Source organism: Carcharhinus amblyrhynchos, chromosome 7 (genome assembly GCF_965287045.1).
Source record: "Carcharhinus amblyrhynchos chromosome 7, sCarAmb.v2.hapA, whole genome shotgun sequence".
In the NCBI taxonomy this organism is placed as follows: domain Eukaryota; kingdom Metazoa; phylum Chordata; class Chondrichthyes; order Carcharhiniformes; family Carcharhinidae; genus Carcharhinus; species Carcharhinus amblyrhynchos.
In genome coordinates, this window is record NC_137330.1 from 10518598 (window position 1) to 10538301 (window position 19704).

Sequence of the window (19704 nt, forward strand, 5' to 3'; positions counted from 1 at the left end):
CTGGTCATCAAATTCAATATCCTGATCCACCCATCCCCCCATATCTCTTTAGCCCCAAGAGCTTTATCTAATTTCTTCTCAAAATCACACGTTCTGGCTACTTTCCGTGTAAGTAATTTCCACACATTCACCACATTCACACATTCTGGGTGAAGATATTTCTCCTCACCTCAATCCTAAAAGGTTTATTGCCTTATCCTCAAATTATGACCCCTAGTTCTTGAATCCCCCATCCCATCTGGGAGGTATTACCTCCAACCGCGTAACAATAGGTAGATTGGCCATGTTAGCTTGCCCCTGTGTCCCAAGGTGTGGGGGTTAGATGAATTAGCCATGGTAAAGTTGTGGGGTTATGGGGATAGAGCCTGGGTAAAATACACTGTCAGAGAGTCAGTGCAGACTCAATGGGCCGAATGACCTGCTCTGTATTGTAGGGATTCTGTGATAATCTCAGGACTCGAACCCACCCCAACCTCCTGAATCTGAGGCACAAATAGCACTCACTGAACCAATGTCGACAGCGACACAATGTTATCGTGTGGTGCATACTGAAGATTTGTATGTCAACTGCCTTAGACACACAGGCCGGAATTTTACCATCTCGCCCGCCACGGGAATTGGGCGAGGGGCGGACTGTGGAAAGGTCCACTGACCTCGGGCGAGACTTTATGGATTTGGGACAAGCGAGGTTGTAAAATCCTGCCCACTTGCATTGAAAATGGACAAGCCTCCATCATTGACTTTCACTGTAATTATTTTAGCACTGCATTTACATCCAATGCTGGAAAAAAAATGCCTCACATAAAAACAGAACATAAGAAATAGGAGCAGGAGTAGGCCATCTAGCCCTTCGAGCCTGCCCCGCCATTCAATAAGATCATGGCTGATCTGAAGTGGCTCAGTTCCACTTTCCCGCTTTCTCCCCATAACCCTTAATTTCCTTGTCTATCAAAAACCTATCTACCCGTGTCTTAAATATATTTAGCGAGGCAGCCTCCACCACTTCAACGGGCAGAGATTTCCAGAGATTCACCACCCTTTGAGTGAAGAAGTTCCTCCTCAACTCCGTTCTAAACTGACCCCCCCCTTATCTTGAGGCTGTGCCCTCTAGTCCTACTGTCCTTTCTAAGTGGGAAGAATCTCTCTACCTCTACCCTATCCATCCCTTTCATCATCTTATACTTCTCTATAAGATCCCCCCTCATCCTTCTAAACATTGCATATCATTAACTTCCAAAGATTGAAAATAGCTTCATTCCACACCTTGGCTTTTTGGTATTGATTGTCCAAATCCCCATCAGTTGTTGACTCCATCGTTTCATCTCCTTTGGTCTCACTCAAGTCACGAGGTAGGTTTCCATTGACTGTATCCTCATTCTCCAGTCTCTTCAGTCCATCCACAAAGATAGTGTTGCCATTCTGCTGCAGGCTCTCCCTTTGGTCCTCTTCAGTAGCTGGCTGTCCAATACTGGACAACCAACCCAAGAGTCCTTGGATTTTATTCTCATTTTCCTTCAGTTGTTCGACTGCTGCAGCCTGGAAAGCAAAAACCACAAGAAGCATTTTCAGAAATTTAAAAAGAAAGTGTTCAAAAAATAGATGGGATTTTCTCGTGCCAAATTAGACTTCAGTGCAAGTGACACACTGTCCCCATCCTATATTACTGACACTTCGGGGTCAATATTGTGTAATTCCCTTCTAAATACCACATGGGAGGTAGCCGCACAGTCGTTAGCACTGCTGTCTCACAGCACCAGGGAGCCAGGTTCGATTCCTGGCTTGGGTCACTGTCTGTGTGGTGTCTGCACATTCTCCCCATGTCTGCATGGGTTTCCTCCGGGTGCTCCAGTTTCCTCCTGCAGTCCCAAAGATGTGCTGGGTAAGGTGCATTGACCATGCTAAATTCTCCCTCAGTGCACCCCAACAGGCACCGGAGTGTGATGACTAGGGGACTGTCACAGTAACTTCATTGCAGTGTTAATGTAAGCCTACTTATGACAGTAATAAATAAAACAAAAACTAAAAAAAAATGCTGCACACAGGTGATGGCTGAGCAAGTCACTAACTGTTAAGCCTTACACGCCAGAAACAAAAAGCTGATCTCAAAAATTGTTTTGGCTACAACCAGGTAAAACTCATTCCAGAACTTAGCTCTGTCACAGCTGACACAAGTTTGGCAGGTTCAGACACAAAGCAACATTTTATCCCTGATTAAACCTCATTAAGTGTGGGGTTAACCTTGCAACATTAAAGCCAAACATTTATTCCCTCAATGACTTCATAAAGTATCAATGCTTTACAGACACATTAAAAAGTGGATCCATTCCGAGTAATCTAAACCTAAATTAATCTTCTCTCCGAGTTTAGACAGGCAACTAATCGATCTTGATTTTGTGTTTTATGGTGCACTGACGGAGAATCCCATGCAGGCTCAACGGAGAAAAAGCATTCCCAAGATAACACGGTACACATTGTCTGTGAATTGTAATGTGATATTTATCCATTCTGCGCTGACTGTCAACGTACTGAGGATGGATGGAACTGTTCCAACCACCGTACAGCTCTGTTTAAAAAGCACAAACTCACATCGGTTACCCGGACTATGCAAAGTTGTTGCCCCCTCACATTTTTGCTGCTTTCGTGAAAACAATTAGTTCAAGAGTAAGGTACAGCTCCTTTACGTACACTTCTTGCGGAAATGTATAAAAGGGCCACGGAAATCTGGAACAGTCGTCACCCAAAAGCTATTGAAACCACCCCAACGCTTGGGAGGTAGGTGCAAAATCAACTGAACCTTTCAAAACTGAATCCAACAGACCTTGCCAGGTGTAGATATGAAGGGTTACAGAAACAAGGTGAGTATATGGAGCTAAAATACAGAGCAGCTATGATCAAACTTAACAGGCTTGAGGGTCTAAGTGTCTACTCAGCTCCTATGTTTTTTATATTACGGTACGGTGGGCGCAGCGCTTAGCACTGCTGCTTCACAGCTCCAATGACCTTGATTCGATTCCCAGCTTGGGTCACTGTCTGTGTAGGGTTAGCACATTCTCCCCGTGTCTGCATGGGTTTCCTCCCCGAGCTCCAGTTTCCTTCCACAGTCCAAAAATTGTGCTGGTTTGGTGGATTGGCCATGCTGAATTTCCCCTGAATGTCTAAAGATGTGTAGGATAGAGGGATTAGTGGGGTAAATATGTGGATTATGGAGATAGGGCCTGGATGGGATTGTTGTTGGTGCAGACCTGATAGGCCAAATGCCCTCCTTCTGCACTGTAGAGATTCTATGATATTTCCAGGGTTTAAGATATCAGAGCATTAGATTTTATAGCAACTAAGATATATACACAACACCTTGATTAAAAGGTTTGTTGTGTACCACAAAGCAAGAAATTTCACTTAGAAGGGCTGAACAGTCTAAGCACTGACCCAAAATACAACTGATCTTATAGACTCAGAATCCCTACAGGAGATTGGCAGTCGGTGGGCAGCTCAGGGCCTGTCAGGGGTAGGGGCAGACTCGATGGGCCTCTTCTGCACTGTAGTATGCTGTAATTCAGCTCATTGAGCCTGCACCAACAACCACCCCACCCAGGCCCTATTCCCCCATAACTCCATGTACTTACCCTGTGAGTTCCCCTGACAGTAAGTGGCAAGTTAGCATGGCAGTGCACCTAACCTACACAACTTTGGACTGTGGGAAGAAACCGGAGCACCCAGAGGAAACGCACGCAGACATGGGAAGAATGTGCAAACTCCACGCAGACAGTGACCCAAGGCCAGAATTGAACACAGGTCCCTGGGTCCCTGGTCCCTGTGAGGCAGCAATGCTAACCACTGTGCCATCCAAAACTATTGACCCAGCGAGGACTGAACACACAACCCTTGGTTTACAAGACCAGTGCTCTACACCTGATTTCCCATTCTGCTTTGCATTACATTAAACAAGGCATTAGATATTATTGAAGGGGAATATGTTCAGTCCATTGAAATTATACTTTTAAAACATCATGGCACATTAAATCGGTGAGGATGCACTCTTATATTTGGAATCACAGACACTTATAGGACAAGAGGAGACCTTTTGGCTTTTAATGCCATTGCTGGCTTTCTCTTACGAAACTGCCGTCTGCTAAATATCACACACCCACCTTTTGTCCATAACTCTGCCAAGTTCCTCATTAAGTATCTGTCCAACTCCCTTCTATTATGAAATCAGCATCCATCAAATTTTCAGATGGCGTTCCAACTCCCTTTCTCCCCTCCTTCTCTTTGGGTCTTTTAGCCATGATTTTAAGTCTGTGACCTTTGGATTACTGACTTATTGGACAGAGGAAATACTTCAGCTTCAGCTATTTTCTTGAAACCTCATATTATCTTGAAAACCTCTACTTGGTCATGATGGCACACTGCCAGGGACCCGGGTTCGATTCCTGGTGTGGAGTCTGCACGTTCTCCCTGTGTCTGTGTGGGTTTCCTCCCACAGTCTGAAAGACGTGGGGGTTAGGTGCTAAATTCTCCCTCAGCGTACAGATGCTGAGGGTGGCGACTGGGGGATTTTCACAGTGACTTCACTGCAGTGTTAATGTAAGCCTACTAATAAATAAACTTTAACTTAAAAGCTTAACCTTCTGCGTTCCAAGGGGAATAATTATACTTTCCAAGCTCCCCTTGTAACGCAGGCCCCTCAGCCCTGGTTATATATTTAACTACATTTAAAAAAAAGCAAGCATCAGATATAGGGCCTTGGTGAGGCCACACCTAGAGCATTGTGTGCAGTTTTGGTCTGCTCTTCTGAAAAAGGATGTTCTTGCTCTTGAGGGAGTGCAATGAAGGTTTACTAGGCTGATTCCGGGGATGGTGGGACTGATGTATGAGGAGAGATTAACTAGATTAGAATTGATTTCACTGGAGTTCAGATGAATGGGGTGGGAATTTCATAGAGACTTGCACAATTCTAACGGGACTAGACAGGGTAGATGCAGGGAGGGTGTTCCCAATGGTGGAAGAGTCCAGAACCAGGGGTCACAGTCTGTGGATACATGGTAGACCATTTAGGATGGAAACGAGGAGACATTTCTTCACCCAAAGAGTGGTGAGCCTGTGGGGTGTCATTACTACAGGAAGTAGCTGATGCCAAAACATTGAATGTATTCAAGAGGCGGCTGGATATCGCACTCAGGGCGAATGGGATCAAAGGTTATGGGGAGGAAGTAGGATTAGGCTATTGAGTTGGACAATCAGCCATGATCGTGATGAATGGCAGAGCAGGCTTGAAGGGCCAAATGGCCTCCTCCTGCACCTATCTTCTACGTTTCTATCATCTCTAACTCTACATCCTACAATAGGAGATTACCACAAGGACAATTTAATCACTGTCAGATGGAGGAAAGGAATCATCTGTACCTTCTCAGTCTCCTGTTTGACAGCAGTTGTTACAGCATTGTCCAGATCCTTGAGGTTGGAATCCACCTGCTCACTCAGCACGCTGAGCTTTGCCTTGGCATCATTCAGCTTCTTCTCCATGGCGACCCTTTCTTCCGGCTGCAGCTTGTCCCCGTTCCTCTCCAGGAACTCTTCAGTTGCACTCATTACCTTTGCCAAAGTGGCTGCATTCTCCTGGATTTCCCTTTGCAAGGTCTGAAACACACCGGAGTAAGATACACGTTAGAACAATCATACAACCCTACAGTGCAGAAAGAGGCCCTTCGGCCCATCGAGTCTGCACCGAACACAATCCCACCCAGGCCCTATCCCCATATCCCTACATATCATACCCACTGATCCCTCTAACCTACACATCCCTGGACTCTAAGGGGCAATTTCTTAGCATGGCCAATCAACCTAACCCGCACATCTTTGGACTGTGGGAGGAAACTGGAGCACTCGGAGGAAACCCATGCAGACACGAGGAGAATGTGCAAACTCCAGGACCCTGGAGCTGTGAAGCAGCAGTGCTAACCACTGTGCTACCGTGCCACACAAGTGATCGTCAAGATCGTTTCAATAAAAACCTGATGATAAAAATCACTCAGCACAATTCCCCTTTTGGTCTTTTCCAACGATAATGATTTGTTAAATGAAAAAAGGAAGGGCCTGAACACAGTGGCTACAAGAGCAGGGCAGAGGCTAGAAATACTGTGGCGAGTAACTCACCTCCTGACTCCACAAGTCAGGAGTGTGATGGAATACTCCCCACTTGCCCGGATGGGTGCAGCTCCAACAACACTCAAGCTCAGCGCCATCCAGGACAAAGCAGCCCACTCGATTGGCACCACATCCACAAACATTCAGTCCCTCCACCACCTACGCTCAGTAGCAGCAGTGTGTACTATCTACAAGACGCATTGCAGCAATTCACCAAAGATCCTTAGACAGCACCTTCCGGGCGGCATGGTGGCACAATTAGCACCGCTGCCTCACAGCGCCAGGGAGCTGGGTTCGATTCCCGCCTTGGGTCGCTGTCTGTGCAGAAACTGCACGTTCTCCCCGTGGCTGCTTGGGTATCTTTCTCACAGTCTGAAGGACGTGGTGGTTAGGTGCATTGGCTGTGCTAAATTCTCCCTCAGTGCACCTGTACGGGTGCTGGAGAGTTACGACGAGGGGATTTCCACAGTAACTTCACTGCAGCGTTAATGTAAGCCTACTTGCCCTACTAATAAATAAACGTTGATGAAACCAAATTCTATCTTTGTAGTCATCTGTGGGCCATCAACAGAAAAATGAAGAAGAAAGCCGGGGAACGATCCCACTCACCCAACTGTACCTTGTAAGAGAGCTCATATCTTCCAAGAAGCTTTATGGAGTTCCCATTTCTCCTTTTTCTGACTCACCAACAATATATTGCCACGTGTGGGTGAATATTAAAAGATTGCATTTTTCTTATTTTGAGATACAACAGGATGACTGCGATGGAGTTGGTAAGGGGTGAACACAAGAAAAACTTGTGTGCATCTGTTTGCTGTGGGACAAGTCAAGATGTCCAATGATGTGCACAACTGCAGTGGATGATGGGTAGTGCCTTCTACGCCCGTGGCGATGAAGGTTACCACTGTCCATACAGCTGTGCTGTGATGCTTTCAGTACCAGGAAGGGAATAGTGTTACATCCATCAAAGCAGCATGTTTGTTTTGTACGCTGAAAATGGATGATTGGAGATCTCTCTTACACGTGGACACCAGCTTGCACTCTACCCTCACCTGGTCTGGCCTGAGAATCGATCCAGTTACCAGGGTGCGAAAGCTGGCTTGGAGCCACGGGCAAGTACTGGGTGAGTGCCGAGGGCCAGCTGCTGTGGTCCATCCAGCACGCATTAGGATGCAGCTGGCCCCTGCAGAAGGGTCCACCTCTGACGTACATCCCACACACCTCTGAATTTACATATTGTAAAGTAATTGTTGCATCTATATGAGCTGAGGGAGGATTCAGTTGACGGGTAGTTATGAAAGCCATCATTAATGATGGGTTGTTTTTTTTATTCATGTGGACATGGATGTCGCTGCCTGGGCCAGCATTTATTGCCCATCCCTTGTTGTCCAAGGGCAGTTGAGAGCCAACCACATTGCTGTGGCTCTGTAGGCCAGACCGACTAAGGACAACAGATTTCCTTCCTTACAGGACATGAGTGAACCAGATGGGTTTTTCCGACAATCGACAATGGTTTCATGGTCAACAGAAGATTCTTAATTCCAGATTTTTTTTTTAATTGAATACAAATTGCATCATCTGCCGGGGTTCCCAGAACATGAGCTGAGGTTGTGGACTAATAGTCGAGGATAATACCACCCGGCCATCACCGATGGTGATAACTAACACCCTGGTGTTTGAAATTCTGGGCTCATTGGCCAGAATTCTACTGCCTTGCCTGGCCCAGAATCAGGGCAGGTGAGGCTCGCAGAGTGACCTTCTCTGCTGGCCTCGGCTGGGATCTTACAACCCTCAGGCGGACAAGGTAAAATACCAGCCATCGTGTCCAACAACCCATCAATGGGCCTGGGAACATGGCCAGTAATGAGGGTGGGTTAAAATGTTTAATTACACAATTTACACCACTTTTAAACATCTTGCTAATCATTAAAGCACGCACCCCACACTGTACCACTCACCTGGTGTTCCACCTGATGCTGTTGTAAGTCAGCTAATCCATCGTCAGTAATGGACATCCCACTGTCGAGGTCAATTACTTTACTTTCAGTTGCCATCAACAAGTCACACATTTCCTCCAGTTTCTTGTTGCAATCTCCTAGCTTTTCCTCGAAAGCCTGTTTTTCCCCCCGGGGGGAAAAGAAAACACACCATCTCGGTTATATTGCTCTTATTTTGTTTATAAGACAGCATTTTCTTTCTGTACAACATGCTACTTCACAGTGTATGCTGCAAACATGATAACAGTTGGCAAACGTGTGAACCAAGGTGGGTTACAATAAATCCGATTAAAAACAGAGGATGCATCTCACGAAGGAGCTAGCTCCATCAGTGTCACACCCGCACAGATGTCATGCAAGGAGGAAGATAACAGCTGCCCTTTATATTTGTTTTGTTCAGACGGCCTAAGATTCAGGCTTTTTTTTCTCTCGAGAGATTGGGAGTGAATAATGCGGCAAGCAGTCATCTGTAAAAAGGTCTACAGAAACACAGTGTTAGTCACAAGAGTGCAAAGTCTTTGAATCTTAAACAGTGCATTTTAAAACAAGGACTAATTTCAGTGTTAAATGTTACGTAAACAGTGATCCCATGCAGTGGCATGCTGCAAATTATTCACAAAGAATGTCACAATTTCATTACTAAATAACGACATCTTTTCATTTGGTTCATTAATAAGAGTCCACACAACTCCCATTCGGGATATACTTCACACTATAAAAACCTGCAGCTCAAGATGAGGCTGATCGCATCCCAGGTGAGTGTGGTGGAAGCCTCGAACTTCAGAAAGTGGCATCAAGCTCCCAGACTCTTCATCACTGAGTGAATCATACCAGAGCTACCCTTTACATACAGAGGGCAGGATTTTCCAGCCTCACTCAGTGAGGGCGCCGGACACATATGTAGCAAACAGACACATAAATGACCTTCTGGACAGCCTTTGGCTTTGACAGGATACAACATTAGTTCCGATAAAAGGTTAACAACCTGAAACAATAATTCTTCTTTCTCACCACTCCTGCTGCCAGGCATTCTCAGTATTTCCAGCACTTGCTATTTTTTTTGTTTCAAATTTTGCAGGGTTTGGTTTTTGGTTCACACTTCCTGCGAACTTCCAACCTCAGCTCCTGAGACAGTTCTTCAACGGCACAGTGGTTAGCACTGCTGCCTCACAGCGCCAGGGACCGGGGTTCGATTCCTGGCTTGGGTCACTGTCTGTGTAGAGTCTACACACTCTCCTAGTGTCTGGGCAAGTTTCCTCTGAATGCTCCAATTTCCTCCCACAGTCTGAAAGACGTGCTGGTTAGGTGCATTGGCCATGCTAAATTCTCACTCAGTGTACCCAAACAGGCGCCAGAGTGTGGCGACTGGGGGATTTTCACAGTAACATCATAGCGGTGTTAATTCCTGTTGTGACACTAATAACTAAGCTAAACAGACAATGACAGAGGGGGGGAGAGACAGATCAAGGATTGGAATTCTAGTTTTGTAAATTTGATATGTTCGCGTCACAGCTGATAAACAGCTCTGTAAAGCTTTATACACTGAATGTTGCACCACACATGCATAAGCAAAGAACCTGAATTTATGCTATTGCTTGTTCTGTCAATCAAACCATATATCTCGACCGTAGAATGATACATCACAGGACGATGACACTGCTCATCATACTCATGCAGACTCTTTTCAAAAGCTTTCTAAATCATTTCACTCTCCTGCTCTTTCCTCATAGCCCTACAAATCTTTTCTTTTCAAACGTATATCCAGTTTGTTTACCAATGTGGCAAGTAGGCTTATATTAACACTGCAATGAAATTACTGTGAAAATCCCCTAGTCGCCACACTCTGGCGCCTGTTCGGGTACACTGAGGGAGAATTTAACACGGCCAATGCACCTAACCAGCACGTCTTTCGGACTGTAGGAGGAAACCGGAGCACCCGGCGGAAACCCATGCAGACACGGGGAGAACGTGCAGACTCCGCACAGACAGTAACCCAAGCCGGGATTCGAACCTGAGTCTCTGGTGCTCTGAATCAGAAGTGCTAACCACTATGCCATACCAACCCTTCCTAAAACATGTTTCTACCATTCTTCCAGGCAATGCATTCCAGATCAGTACTCAAGGCATTTTGAAAAGAAAATTGTTGCATCTTCTCTGGCTCTTTTGACAATATCATACCTCCATCAGCCCTGTTCTCGCTGAACTCTGTTAGCTCCTGTTTGAGCAACGCCTCAATCTTGAAACTTCCATCCTGGTTTGAAATCACTCCGGGCCTTGTCTCTCCAAATTTTTTGTAACCTGCGTTTGTACAGCCCTTCAAGCTACCTGAATTCCTTCAGTTTTGGCCATTGTCTAATCCTTTGCTCCACATTTATCAGCCACACCTTGGCCCTCAACTCTGGAATTCTTTCCCTAAACCTCTCCACCTTCATGGAGCTCCTCTGTGAGGAAGGTTTTAGTCACCTGTCCTAATGTCTCCTCATGTACCTTAACGTCAAAACATTTTGTTAACACTCAGAGTAGTCAGGGCTAAATTAAAGGTATATAAATGCAATTTCATTTTTATCCATTCATAAGTCATAGGCATCGCTGGCTGGCCAGCCAGCATTTACTGCCCATCCCTAGTTGCCCTTGGAGGGCAGATGAGAGTCAACCGCATTATTGTGGCTCTGGAGTCACATGTGGGCCAGACCAGGTAATGACAGCAGATTTCCTTCCCTAAAGCACATTAGCGAACCAGATGGGTTTTTTTTTACAAGAATCAACAATGGTTTCACGTTTTTGTTGAATTCACATTCCAACACCTCCACGGCGGGATTCGAACCCAGGGTTCCCCAGAACATTAGCTGAGTTTCTAGATCACTAGTCTAGTGATAATACCACTTGGTCATTGCCTCCCCCTACATGTTATTGGAAACGCTAAAGGTTGAGAACATAGGTCCATGTTGAGCTTGTGGGGCATCAAGGTGGCTTGACCACACGGCTACAGACTTCAGGCTCCCAGCGTAGAGTCTTCAAGCAATGCTAGTAAAAGGAGAAATTCAACAAGCTTCACAGACGCAGGTTATAGACGATTTTGTTATGTATCATGCCAATCACCCGCAATCGAGCAACTCAAACCTTCTGATCATCCTGCTCTAATCTGGTCTGTAACTGAAGATTCAGAACCTCCAGCTGTGCCGTTAATTTGTCCATCGCACTTTTGAAAGATGTTTGGGTGCCATTCAAGAGTTTGAGCAGTTTCCTGTTCTCCTGTGGAGAAAGGTCCAGCGCGTGCTCAGAAACAAAGAACTGGACGTCAAACGTGGTGGTGTCCAGTTGGACTTTCAACTCAGCGAAGGTTTTCTCCAAATCCTGCACAAAGGAGGAAATAGTGTCAATGGCCGGTCGATGCCACGGAATAATCCAACAGGAAGTTTATTCAGTGCTCACGGTTATTACAAAGAACATTGGACAGCAACCTTTTGCAATTACAAATGCAGTTACATATGGAAACAAGGAAGCTGGCATTTGATTTGAACTGCCCCACAAGCTTCACTCCATCTCGTTGAGGTACTTGGCAAGGGAACCCATGTTATTTACTCACAGGTTATCTACTAAATCATAGAATCACTGAATCCCTTATGTGCAGGAGGCCATTTGGTCCATCGAGTCTGCACTGATTCTCCGACAGAGAATCCTACACAAGCCCTATCTCCTAACCCCACGTCTTAACCCCACTCAGCTCCCTAATCTACACATCTTGGGACACTAAGTGGCAATTTAGTGTGGCCAATCCATCTAACCAGGACACCTTTGGACTGCGGGAGGAAACCGGAGCACCCGGAGGAAACCCACACAGACACAGGGCAGGGCCCGCACAAACAGTGACCCAAGCCGGGAATCGAACCCAGATCCCTGGTGTTGTGAGGCAGCACTGCTAACCAACGTGCAACCGCGCTGCCCAAAAATGTTTTCATCATGGTTAATGTTTGAAAGTGGTTTTTTTTTTGTTGCAAAATTACTTTCTTCTTTCAAAATTAAAGAAAGAATTTCCCGTGAATGCAACCGTTTGCTGGAGGTCTGGCAGCTGCCTGCAACACTTGCCTTGTGCTGTTGTATGCGACTTTTAAGATCCTCCAAATCCCTGGGATTGTCAGTGCGGAGAGTTTCTAAGATGACAGCATTTTCTTGGATGTGACCAGAGAGCCGGTCCAGAGTGGCAAGGAAGTCCTGATGTGCGGATTTGACCTTGAACTGAAAATGAGCAGAAAAATGACAACCAGTTTGTATTAGAATCGCAGCTTGAATTAAAACAAAACAAGAAGGAACAGCACAGCACAGGAAACAGGCCCTTCGGCCCTCCAAGCCTGTGCCACTCATTGGTCCAACTAGACCATTCGTTTGTATCCCTCCATTCCCAGTCTGCTCGTGTGACTATCCGGGTAAGTCTTAAACGATCCCAGCGTGTCCGCCTCCACCACCCTACTTGGCAGCGCATTCCAGGCCCCCACCCCCCTCTGTGTAAAAAAAACGTCCCTCTGATATTGGCGTTATATCTCGCCCCTCTCACCTTGAGCCCGTGACCCCTCATAATCGTCACCTCCGACCTGGGAAAAAGCTTCCCACTGTTCACCCTATCTATACCCTTCATAATTTTGTACACCTCTATTAGGTCTCCCCTCATTCTCTGTCTTTCCAGGGAGAATAACCAGCTTGAAAGGGGGCTGTTGTTAAAATGAGAAAGCACTGATAATGGGCAAATGAAATAAAAACCATAAGACAATAAGATATAGGGGCAGAATTGGGCCATTTGGCCCATCGAGTCTACTCCACCATTCAATCATGGCTGATAAGTTTCTCATCCCCATTCTCCTGTCTTTTCCCCGTAACCTTTGATCCTCTTACCAATCAAGAACCTATCTATCTCTGTCTTAAATACACTCAATGACCTGGCCTCCACAGCCTTCTGTGGCAATGAATTCCACAGATTCACCACCCTCTGGCTGAAGGAATTCCTCCTCATCTCGGTTCCAAAGGGTTGTCCCTTTGTTCTGACGTTGTGCCCTTGGATCCGAGTCTCTCTGACTAATGGAAACACCTTCCCCATTAATGGCCACAACCACCGACCATTTGCATTATAGTCAATTTCAAAGCTGTGGGTGAGAACGTCTTGAAGCACTCGGTTTATTTTACGTAGAAACAGCTGGAGGCCAGTGGTTTTTTTTCCGAGGAAAGTGATTGATGCCATTGGACAGCATATGAGGAGGAACAGACTTCAGAGGCAATAATATTATGTGGGAGTAGTGAACAGGCACGCGGACGATCCGGTGTGTCGACAACTGCACGCGCGTTTCCCAAAAAAATGGCAGCTAGACAGGCGGCCAAACCGGCAGCCCACCCACCAGCTGAAAAACGTGTTAACCGGCTTGTCAGTGCGCCAACTTACCCCAAAGATTTTGCCGCCCATGCCAAAATGGCAGTTGGCGGGGATGGTGGGTAAGTGTGGTGAAGAAGCAGGAGGTAGGGGACTCAGGCTGATGCACCTTTTTCCCGAAGGAAGAGAGAATGTCCGAGCTGCGTGGGCTCCTTGATCATGTTGGCTGCTTTTCCGAGGCAGCAGGAAGTGTAGACAGAGTCAATGGATGGGAGGCTGGTTTGGGTGATGGACTGGGCTTCATTCATAACGCTTTGTAGTTTCTTGCGGTCTTGGGCAGAGCAGGAGCCCGTACCGAGCTGTGATACATCCGGAAAGGGTGCTTTCTCTGGTGCATCTGTAAAAGTCGCATGTTGCCTTTTGGGACATCGCAGAGACGGTACCCCCAACAAAGATAACACCACCCCCGTGTGCCTCCATCGGTCACCCAACTCCTCCACATTCAAAAAGCACAGCTCACCTCACTCCGGCATTCATGGTGCCTTCTTCCCTGAGGAACTGCTGGGTTAATTTGTGAGCAACTTTTCTACTGAGGGATGGGCAGAGGAATTAAGGAATAAGTATCCCCTGCTGTAAAACTAACCCCACAGCCATAGTTCACCAGTGTAATTCCACTGGCTGCTTTTATATAAGCGTATATTGTCGAATGAAGAACACTGAACATTGGCCTTTCTATAAAGCACAAAGGAACACTACACTCACTGTGGTGCGACTATTATAGATGCACCATAGAAAGCATTGTTTCTGGGTGTATCACAGCTTGGTATGACTCCTGCTCTGCCCAAGACCACAAGAAACCACAAAGAGTTGTGAATGATGCCCAGTCCATCATGCAAACCAGCCTCCCATCCATTGACTCTGCCTACACTTCCCGCTGTCTTAGAAAAGCAGCCGGCATAATTAAGGACTCCCATATACTCTTCCATCGGGAAAAAGATATAAAAGTCTGAGGTCACGTACCAACCGACTCAAGAACAGCTTCGTCCCTGCCGCCGTCAGACTTTTGAACGGACCTACTTTATATTAAGCTAATCTTTCTCTACACCCGAGCTATGACTGTAACTCTACATCCTGTACTCTCACCTTTCCATCTCCCCTACGCACTCTATGAATGATATGCTTTTCCTGTATAGTGTGCAAGAAACAATACTTTTCACCGTATCCCAATAATAAATCAAATCAAACAGGAAGTGGTCATTTAGTTGTGCCCCCCTCGGCCCCCTGCTCCAAGTTTTTTTTCCCACAATTTGATTGAATCTTGACAGACTTGCACCTCAGCTTCATCCTTGTGCCTTTACTCCGTGTTTCTCGGCCGCTTCACTTTACAAAAAACGATCCAACTCAATTGTGAAGGTTCCAATTGTTCTTCATCATCTACAGGTTGTTTTTGGAAGGGGGGGGGGTGCGGGAAATGAGGAAACAGAGAACGTTCCAGATTTCCAGTGGTGGTGGGGAGACAGCAACCACCGCGTGTATCTCAGGAGACAGTTCAACATTAATAAAGTGCTACTTTTAGTTTCTGAAGCAATGCAGAAATTATACAACTGTTCAAGTATTCGCTCTGACAGGGAAAAGGAGAAAATCATTTGTAAAACATTCGAGAAGCAAGATAACAGACCTGTTCAATTTCAATGGCGCCTGACAGGGTCTCGACCCTGCTCGCACACACATCAATCACATCCCCAAGAGACGTCTGTAAATCTTTACAGTCGGTTTCCAAAATCTTCAGTAAGGGTTCATTGGGATCCAGGTGAGCTTCCTCCAGGAATTTCTCTGCTGCTCTCAGATCCCGTCTGACAGGTTCCTCCAGTTCACACTTCAGCAACTGCAAATGAAGGTCTACAATGAACCTTTCCAGCCTAAAGACTTCCTCACTTACAACCCAACATCCGGGACTTATCCAAAACTCCGCAACATCTACATTAAAAACTGATCGTCAATTGGACAAATCAGTAAGTAGCAGAGAAGAAGTGGGGAGGACGAAGAGAGAAAGAGAGAGAGAGAGAGAGAGAAAGGGGTACAGAGAGAGGAGCAAGAACCAAAAAAGGGGGAAGGAGAGAGGGAAAGGGGGAAGGAGCTGAAGAAAGGATGGAAGGGGAGAGAGAGATATAGTTGGAAAGCAGCCGAAAGAGAGGGGAGGGAAGCAGATAGGACAGAGCAGGGAGGCAGAAGCGTGGAGGAGTGAAAAAGCACAAAGAAGTGAAAAAGTGTGAGGGAGCAGGGGAGGGAGAGGGAGCGGGAAAGGGAGGAGGAGTGGGGGAGGGAGAGGGAATGGGGAAAGGCGAGGGATTGGAGAAGATTTGACAGTGTGGATTCTGAAAGGATGTTTCCACTTCCGGGGGGCGGTGGAGGGGAGAGAGAGAGGAGGAGGAGGAGGAGGAGGAGGAGAGAGTAGATCTCAGGGACACAGTTTGAGAATCAGAGATCTCCCTTCTAAGTCGGAGATATGGTGAATATTCCTCTGAGTGTTGTTAGTTTGTGGAATTCCCTTTCCCAGTAAGCAGTGAGCACTGGGTCACTGGATCTACTCAAGCTCAGTTCGGCAGCTTTTTGATATTCCGCGGAGTCAAGGTTTATAGTGAGGCTGACAGGAAAATTTAGTTGAGACCACAACCAGATCAGCCGCCATCTTATTGAATGCCGAAGGAGGCCTGAAGGGCCAAATGGCCTATCTCCGCATCAAAGTATCATGTTCTTGTGAGCTCCAACTAACAGTGGAATCACTGCTGTGCATTCATTATAATAAGCTGCCATTTACCACTGCCCCATTTAATGTTGTTTTTCTTTGATGGTAATCAGTCAAAGGGGCCTGTAATCTTGGTTAGTGTTAAGGGATTCATTTCAAAGTTACTTCCAAAGTTATTCTGATGTAGGCCACCAGACCAAATTGGCACCAAATTTGAGACCTAACCCAGCCTCTTTTTCTTTTCATTCGTTGGTGGGACATGGGCGTCGCTGGCTGTCCAGCATTTATTGCCCATCCCTGGTTGCCCTTGTTCAGAGGGCAGTTGAGAGTCAACCACATTGCTGTGGCTCTGGGGTCACATGTCGGCCAGACCAGGCAAAGACGGCAGATTTCCTTCCCCAAAGCACGTCAGTGAACCAGGTGGGTTTTTCCGACAATCGACAATGGTTTCATGGTCATCAGTAGATTCTCAATTCCAGATTTGTTTTTATTGAATTCAAATTCCGCCATCTGCCGTGGTGGGATTCGAACCTGGGAACCCAGAGCATTAACTGAGTCTCTGGATTAATAGTCCAGCGAAAATACCACTCGGCCATCACTTCAGCATGCCACCTTCCTCTTGCTGCCGACTTCCAACTTGTGACCTCTCCCACTCCCTAACCCATCCCCTCGTCACCCTGGAAGATGTGTGGCGAGTGAGTGGGAGGCACGGAGTAGAAGGTTACCATATTTCCTTTATATTTTTAAATTTATTTTATTGTTAAAAAGTATTTCATTTACGAATATAGGAACATGGCAGTGTAAAGTACTTCAATTTACAGGGTTCTTTTTTCTAATGTGGAAGACGATGAGAGATAGGAGCAGAATTAGGCCATTCAGCCCATCGAGTCTGCTCCACCACTCAATCACGGCTAATAAGTTTCTCAAACCCATTCTCCTACCTTTTCCCCACAGCCTTTGATTCCCTTACCAATCAAGAACCTATCTCTCCAACTACGGAAGATCCGACAGAACCTAACTACAGCTTTTACATCAGTTTTAGTGGGCAAATGTGATCCTCTTTAGGTCATGATTTTCATGAAGTTGACTTTTGACTTTGTGGCCCCAAAACCTGCATTCACGGGGACTGATAATGTAATCCCAGCTACACTGTGGCAGAGGAGCTGCTTTATAGGCTCTCCTTGTACATGTCTACAACTGAACTGAAGTCGCACCATTATCTCTTACGAGCCTCCTCCATTAAGCCCACCACACTTGTGCCAGCTCTTTGTAAGAAAGTTATCCCATTAGTCCCACTCCACGGTTCTCTAAAGCCCTGCAAACCATTCTTCTTTAGATCAATGTCCAACTCCCTTTTGAAAGGTACAATTAAATCTGCTTTCACCACCTTTTCAGGCAATGCATTCTAGAACATAACAACATATTGGCTGGAATTTTACCGTCCTGCCTGCCATGGGAATTGCAGCAGGTGAGGTGTGGTCCAGGTTGGACTTCAGGTGGGATTTTACAGTTTTGGGATGAGCGAGGTCGTAAAATGCCAGCTGTTGTATAAAAATTCTTACCATTCAGTGGAACGCTTATCTTAAATTTATGGGCGGCACGGTGACACAGTGGTTAGCACTGCTGCCACACAAAGCCAGGGTTCAATTCCGGCCTCAGGTCACTGTCTGTCTGGAGCTTGCACATTCTCCCCGTGTCTGTGTGGGTTTCCTCCGGGTGCTCCGGTTTCCTCCCACACTCCAAAGATGTGCTGGATTGGCCATGCTAAATTGCCCCTCAAGTGTCCCAAGATGTGCAAGTTAGGGGGATTGGCAGGGTAAATGCATGGAGTTATGGGAATAGGGTCTGGGTGAGAAGCTCTTTCGGAGAGTTAGTGTGGACCTGATGGGCTGAATGGCCTGCTTCTGCACTTGAAGGATCCTATGATCACTGGTGACCAACCTACCTGCCAATGGAAAGTTTCTCCCTTATCTTCTCGAGCTACACCCTTCATAATTTTGAATACCTCTATTAAGCGTCTCTTACACCTCTGGGCGGCAGTGGTTAGCACTGCTGCTTCACAGCTCCAGGGGCCTGGGCTCGATTCCCAGCTGGGATCACTGTCTGACTGGAGTTTGCACATTCTCCTCATGTCTGCGCAGGTGCTCCGGTTTCCTCCCACAGTCCGAAGATTGACTGGCCACGCTAAAAAAAATTGCCCTTAGTGTCCTGTGATGCGTAGGTTAGAGGGATTAATGGGTAAAATATGTAGGGATATGGGAGTAGGGCCTGGTGGGATTGTGGTCGGTGCAGGCTCGATGGGCCGAATGGCCTCTTTCTGTACAGCAGGGTTTCTATGATAAATCTCCCCTTATCATTGTCTGCTCTAAGAACAATGCTCCTCAGGTATGTTCTCTCGCCACCTAACGGAAGTCTCTGGTATCACTCCAGTAAATCACCTCTGCACCCTCTCCAAGGGCAACCCTATACGTTGCCGCTCTGTGTGCGTGTATATTTAAAAGGATTATGACCCTTTACAATTGCGGTTCTTAATTTAGAAAAAACAAGGGTTAACTGCGCTCTAAGCTCAGTGGGCCCCTTTGATACGAAACGCATTACTTACATTGTGATAATCTAATTGTTCTTGAAGGATTTCCAGGTTGCTGTCAGCAGGCTGCAGACTCTCCAGCTGAATTTTCCTTTCTTGGAGGAAGGTTAGGTGGGTTTGTAGTCTCTCCGCATGCTGGCAACACTGCTGGGCCGTGGTGCACGGCTGCAATCAAAGTCCAATTAACACCTTTTAGTCTTGGCCTCAATCTTTGCAATACTGTGAGGAAACAGTCTATTTCCAAGATAAACATGTAACTGGGCACCCCCCGCTTAGCTGCAAACGTCCATCCTACGATTGGGTTTTGATACCACAAATAACATTTGTTACAAAATGTACCAAAGTAAAGCCCATGAAAGCTGGTCTCTGATCATTTACATTATTTGTCCCAAGCCCAAAGTGCTGAGGATTGACATCATTCAATAAAGATTTCCTTCTAAAGGTCGAGACAAGACAAAAACTCCAGAGTTGGATTCGAATGAATTGAACACTCGGGTGGTCCTATCTTCAAAGCACATGGGCTGGAATTTTACTACCCCGCCCATCCCAGGAATTGGAGACAGCGAGGGGCAACGTACCACGGAAAGGTCCGTTGACCTCGGGCAGGATTTTACAGTTTAAGGAAGAGCGAGGCCATAAAATCCCGCCCCCATAGACTGGTTCCATATCATAGAATCCCTACTGTGCAGAAAGAGGCCATTTGGCCCATCAAGCCTGCATCGACAACAATCCCGCCCAGGTCCTAGCCTCGTAACCCCACGTATTTACCGTGATAATCTCCCTGTCACTGAGGGGCAAATTGAGCATGACCAATCTACCTAACCCGCACATCTTTGGAGTGTGGGCGGAAAGCAGACCACCCGGAGGAAACCCA

At 46.4% G+C, this 19704-nt stretch overlaps 1 protein-coding gene across 4 annotated transcripts in view; it reads right to left on the reverse strand.

The window, feature by feature from the left end:
- dst (dystonin) overlaps nucleotides 1–19704 on the reverse strand; it is a 614201-nt gene that overhangs the window by 232849 nt on the left and 361648 nt on the right. For all 4 annotated transcript variants that reach the window (XM_080191940.1, XM_080191941.1, XM_080191942.1 and 1 more), the window contains 7 exons: nucleotides 18846–18995; nucleotides 15176–15382; nucleotides 12228–12377; nucleotides 11262–11495; nucleotides 8103–8258; nucleotides 5404–5637; nucleotides 1264–1536 (listed from right to left, as the gene is read on the reverse strand). In XM_080191940.1, coding sequence (XP_080048066.1) covers nucleotides 1264–1536; nucleotides 5404–5637; nucleotides 8103–8258; nucleotides 11262–11495; nucleotides 12228–12377; nucleotides 15176–15382; nucleotides 18846–18995 — 1404 coding nt within the window. The remainder of the gene's footprint in view (nucleotides 1–1263; nucleotides 1537–5403; nucleotides 5638–8102; nucleotides 8259–11261; nucleotides 11496–12227; nucleotides 12378–15175; nucleotides 15383–18845; nucleotides 18996–19704) is intronic.